This window comes from Rhincodon typus, chromosome 13 (genome assembly GCF_021869965.1).
Source record: "Rhincodon typus isolate 14 chromosome 13, sRhiTyp1.1, whole genome shotgun sequence".
NCBI classification, from domain to species: domain Eukaryota; kingdom Metazoa; phylum Chordata; class Chondrichthyes; order Orectolobiformes; family Rhincodontidae; genus Rhincodon; species Rhincodon typus.
In genome coordinates this window covers 20,394,036-20,400,035 of record NC_063344.1, presented here as the reverse complement: position 1 = coordinate 20,400,035, position 6,000 = coordinate 20,394,036, and the positions used below count along the sequence as shown (strand labels likewise).

The 6,000-nt window shown below is 44.8% G+C and overlaps 1 protein-coding gene across 2 annotated transcripts in view; it reads left to right on the top strand.

Moving 5' to 3' along the window:
* Positions 1 to 6,000, top strand: part of abcf3 (ATP-binding cassette, sub-family F (GCN20), member 3) — a 93,476-nt gene that overhangs the window by 50,251 nt on the left and 37,225 nt on the right. For both annotated transcript variants that reach the window (XM_048604258.1, XM_020510875.2), the window contains one exon: positions 3,158 to 3,238. In XM_048604258.1, the coding sequence (XP_048460215.1) occupies positions 3,158 to 3,238 (81 nt within the window). The remainder of the gene's footprint in view (positions 1 to 3,157; positions 3,239 to 6,000) is intronic.

Below are 6,000 nucleotides of genomic sequence, written 5' to 3'. Positions count from 1 at the left end.
CGGGGATGGAGCCAGTAAAGGTGAGTGTAGGTGGGGAGTTAGGGAGGGGATAGGTCAGTCCAAGGAGGACGGACAGGTCAAGGGGGCGGGATGAGGTTAGTCGGTAGGAGATGGGGGTGCGGCTTGAGGTGGGAGGAGGGGATAGGTGGGAGGAAGGACAGGTTAGGGAGGCGGGGACGAGCTGGACTGGTTTTGAGATGCGATAGTGGGAGGGGAGATTTTGAAGCTTGTGAAATCCACATTGATACCATTGGGCTGCAGGGTTCCCCAGCGGAATATGAGTTGCTGTTCCTGAAACCTTTGGGTGGCATCATTGTGGCACTGCAGGAGGCCCAGGATGGACACGTCGTCTGAGGAATGGGAGGGGGAGTTGAAATGGTTCGCGACGGGGAGGTGCAGTTGTTTATTGCGAACCGAGCGTAGGTGTTCTGCAAAGCGTTCCCCGAGCCTCTGCTTGGTTTCCCCAATGTAGAGGAAGCCACACTGAGTACAGCGGATGCAGTATACCACATTGGCAGATGTGCAGGTGAACATCTGCTTGATGTGGAAAGTCTTCTTGGGGCCTGGGATGGGGGTGAGGGAGGAGGTATTGGGGCAGGTGTAGCACTTCCTGCGGTTGCAGGGAAAAGTGCCGGGTGTGGTGGGGCTGGAGGGGAGTGTGGAGCGGACAAGGGAGTCATGGACAGAGTGGTCCCTCCGGAAAGCAGATAAGGGTGGGGAGGGAAAGATGTCTTTGGTGGTGGGGTCGGATTACAGATGGCGGAAGTGTCGGAGGATGATGCGTTGGATCCGGATTTCACAAGCTTCAAAATCATCCCTCCCCCTATCGCATCCCAAAACCAGTCCAGCTCATCCCCGCCTCCCTAACCTGTCCTTCCTCCCACCTATCCCCTCCTCCCACCTCAAGCCGCACCCCCATCTCCTACCGACTAACCTCATCCCGCCCCCTTGACCTGTCCGTCCTCCTTGGACTGACCTATCCCCTCCCTAACTCCCCACCTACACTCACCTTTACTGTCTTCATCCCCACCTCTTCGACCTGTTTGTTTCCTCTCCACCTATCCTCTCCTCTATCCATCTTCTATCCGCCTCCCACTCTCTCCCTATTTATTTCAGAACCCCCTTCCCCTCCCCCTTTTCTGATGAAGGGTCTAGGCCCGAAACGTCAGCCTTTCTGCTCCTATGATGCTGCTTGGCCTGCTGGTGTTCATCCAGCCCTGGACCTTGTTGTCTCGGATTCTCCAGCATCTGCAGTTCCTACTATCCCAGGAATAAGGGACTTCTGTTATTTCAATAGATTGCTTTCCTGAGAGAGGAAAAGATTAAGAGGAGATTCGATTGACATTAAAAGTTGTGAAAAAATCATGAGAGTCCTAAACAGTGTAGATGGGGAGAAACTGTTCACATTAGCAGATGCTTTAAAAGCCAGCTGTTACCAATTTATAGTATTGGCAAGAGAACTTCTAGTAACATAAGGAGCATCTTTTTTTTAACACAATAAATCATTAGGGTCAAGAATGCACTGTCCAAAAATATGTTTGAGGCTAATTCAGTCATGATTTTCGAAGAGATTTGGATAAGTATCTGAAGAATAATCATTCACAGGTCCAGAGGAAAGGGGTGGGGAGTGGGCTGAGCAGAGAGCAGTTTAGACTCCTATGCTCTAACTATTTTGTAATGTATGATTCTTTATGACCTCGTCATCATTTATTAGGAGGATTTGATGTTAGGTTTAGACTTTACTTGGGAAGTGGAGCATATCTATTTGCATAGATTAGTTGCACCTGGTTCTGTGTTGGAGAATCTGTAATACTGCATGATCAGGACTCTAGTTAAGTTTGCGCCCACTGTCTTCGGATCCTGGATGAGAATTACTGCGAAGACCAGCTTGTTTAAAACAAGAAAGGGAATTGTCATTGTATCTTGGCTTACTGGTTATACCACTGTTTCTTGACTTTAAGGCAATAGAATAAATACTCCACAAGACCGTGACTTGATTTGAAGTAACCAAACAGATTAATTAAGCTATAAATATGTTAAACAATGGTCACATCAGTATGCAACATTTATGGTAGTTACTGATGTCTCCTTGAAATATGGTAAACTGCATCTGCTGCAGTGGGCTGGGCTTCAGTCAGCAATAAAATTTCATTCAATCATTCCTGTTGTCTTGCATCAGTGAAAAATTAACAATTACTTTTACAGGCATTCAGTTTTAAGAGGATAGAAAGTGCTTTACATACTCAATGTAATCAATACTCTTTTTAGTTCCTTTACCTTCATACCTGTGTGAGGAGTACTCCAGCAGTTTAGGGTACTGCCTTTGTTCTGATTTTTGGTCCGTTGACTAACACGGCCCTCAGAGGCTGTGGTGAGTTTCACAGAACTTGACACTTTGCCCAGTTTTGCAATTTTCAGATAAACACTTGAGCTGAAGGAAATTATTACAAATAAATGAATCCCAGTTTCTCAGTTGGACACTGCGCAGCTGAAGCATGCAGTGCTGACGAGCCAAAATTTGATCTCCATTCAGATTGCTACTGAGTACTAGTATTAAGCTAAATGGCAATTAGGTGAGGAAAGGGCGCGCCAGTGTTGGGTTTTTGTTTCAATTATCCTTTTTTTTAAATATGGGATGTGAGGATCACTGTCTCAGCCAGCATTTATTTTCCATTCCTCATTAACCTTAAGAAGGTAATGGTGATCCACCTTGACCTGCTGCCTTGCATCATTTGTAGATACGCCCATAGCACAGTTGAGAAGAAGGTTCTTGGATTTTGCCTCTTTAACAGTCAACGAACCACAATATAGTTCCACATCAGGATTGTGTGGCTTTAAAGAGAACTTGTAGGTGGTTGTATTCCCATGAGTCTCCTGCCCTTTGTCCTGTGCGGTAGACAGAATGATTTTGCAGGGTGCGTTCTTGTTGAGAAAATGTGGGTGTGATGGTTAGATGAGCGTGGGGTTGGCTTGTTTTGAACTACCATATCAATGCAATTGGATTTGAAACACAGTCACTGAACTGAAGTATTTGGGGTATCTAGCCCATAATGTACTTCACTGGAGGTAAACAAAAAATGTACATTACCTTTTTGAGTTTGTAATTTTGCAGTTCAATCACTAGGCTGCAGATGTAACTCGTTATTTTCTCTTTCAGGGGCGATGGTTCAGAGAGCAGCAAGCTAACAGAAATTTATTCAAAATTGGAGGAGATTGAGGCAGACAAGGCACCAGCCAGGTGAGCTTCGAATGAATCCTTTGAAAATGAGTATGTTTCAAGTTTTGGGCAGTCAGAGTACTGGTCAAGGGATTCTCAATAATTATTTTTGCAAAGGGATGTGTGAGGGTGTGGAAAGAATCAGTAACTGATTACCTTGAGAGATGTGAAAATCCATCATAGCTCCTAATATCCAGAGAGATGGTTGAGGAGTGAGTGTGTTTGGATCCCAAATGAAAATGGGCCTGGAATTGATTATTCTGTCCAGTCCTGCCATATTACCTACCCTTTCCCTGCAGTCAGATAACTTCTGACACTGAATATGTACACTGTTTGAACTGGAGTGCTGCTTTGTTGCATTAGAATGTAACTGGATTTTGGTGAAAGAGGGAGGACGTGATCTATTCCTCCTTACCTCTCATTGAGTACTTCTCTTTAATATGAAAGTAACACGTTCGGGAATTTGGGACATAAGAGGAAATAGGAGCCAGCAGAGGTGAAAACTAAGACTAAGGCCAAGTAGGAAATAAAAATCAAGACCTAAGCTCAAGGCCTATGCACGCACTTGGGAGCCTGGAGAGAGAGGAGCCAGTAAGGGAGGAGACTCTTGGAACAGAATTATGTTGGGGGGTAAAAAAGTGATACTGCAGGAAACGTTGTAAGTTTATTTGTTGGTAAGTAACAGCAAATTTGAGTACCTATTCGAAGTTACTTTCAGATTAAAAGTAAATCGAAAGAAATATTTTACAGATTAAAAACTGAAGACCAGTAGGAAATTTGAAAATACAAATTAATAACTAATTGAATAATTTCAAGATGCGGGGCCAGATGACATGTTGTATCTGCATGATGTGGGAGCTAGCAGCTCACATTGTTTCATAATGACCGTATCTGTAGTATGTATTGGTTGTTCAAGGGACTTTGCTTTCAGTTGATGAACTGGAGTCTGAGCTTCAAACACTAACTCATGAGGGAGGGGGAGAGTTATCTGGATGCTGTGTTTCAGGTGGCAGTAACACCATGTATGTTTAGTACTTCAAATCTGACCAGTGGTCAAGGAAAGGCAGTGTGACTACAAGTGAGACAAATAGAGGGATCCTGAATTTAGTATTGGGGGAACCTCAGATTCTGAACTTGTTTGACAGGTATGAGTAAACTGTCCACTATACCATTGTACATTCAACCTGCAGCTACTTCATCCATGACCTTCCCTCCATCATAAGGCTAGAAGTGGGGATGTCTGCCAATGATGACACAATGTTCAGCACCATTCACGATGACTCAGATACTGAAGCTGTCCATGTTCAAATGCAACACTATCTCGATAATATCCAGGCTTGGGCTGACAAGTGGCAAGTAAGAGTTGCACCATCTCCAATGAGGCAATGTAACCACCACCCCATGGCATTAAATGTTGTTACCATCACTGATTCTCCCCAGTATCAACATCCTAAGATTTACCATTGACCAGAAACTGAACTGGATTTGCCACATAAACACTGGCTACAAGCGTAGGTCAGAGAAATACAGCGGCGAGTAACTCTCCACCTGATTCCCCAAAGCTAGTCCACCATCTACAAGGCACCAGTCAGGAGTGTGATGGAATACTTTCCATTTGCCTGGATGGGTGCAGCTCAACAACACTCCAGAAGCTTGGCACTATCCTGGAGAAAATGGTCTGCTTGATTGCCACCACATCCACAAGCATTCATCTCCTCCACCTTCGTCGCTCAGTAGCAGCATTGTGTGCTATCTACAAGATGTAGTGAAGAAATTCACCAAAGGACCTTCCAATCCCACAACCACTTCCATCTAAGAAGGAAAAGGTCGGTATACATGGGAACGCCCCCACCTGCACTTTCCCCTCCAAGCCACTCACCATCTTGATGTGGAAATACATTGGCATTCCTTCACTGTCACTGAGACAAAATCCTGGAATTCCCTCCCTTGGGTCGTTATGCATCAACCTACAATACATGGACTGTAGTGGTTCCAGAAGGCAGCTCACCACCACCACCTTCTCAAGGCCAACCAGGGACCAGCAATAATTGCTGGCCAGCCAGAGATGCGTACGTCCCATGAGTGAATAAAATTTATGAAAGATTGTACATAGTGGGTCTGTTTTCTCTTATTTTAAAGATGAAGAGGTGATCTGATCAAAGTCTTAAAGATATTAACAGGAAAAGCCAGGGTGGGTAAATTATTTTCACTGGTTGGGGATTCTAGAACTAGGGGGAGTAGTCTGAGAATTAAGACCAGACCATTTGGGAAAGATGTTAGGAAGCAGTTCTACATGCAAAGGGTGGTAAATGTTTGGAACTCTCCCAGAAATGCCAGTGATAATTTTTTTTAAACAAAACTATTAAGAGATATGGGCCATACGCAGATAGTTGGAGTTAGACCACAGATCAGCAATGATCTGTTTGGTGAAACAGGCTCAAGGGGTTGAATGGCCTATTCATAGAAACTGGACAGTGCGACAAGAGGCCATTTGGTCCATCGAATCTGTAATGACTTTGCAAAGAGCATCCCACCCAAACCTAGGTCCTCATCCGAACCTTGTAATTCTGCATTTACCATGACTAATCCACCGAGCCTGCACATCCCTGGACACTACGGGATAATTTCCCTTGGCCGATCCACCCAACCTGCATGTCTTTGGACTGAGGGAGGAAATCAGATCACCTGGTGGAAATGCACACAGACATTGGGAGAATGCACAGACTCCACACAGACAGTCACCAAAAGCTGGAATAGAACCCGTGGTGTTATGAGGCGGCAGT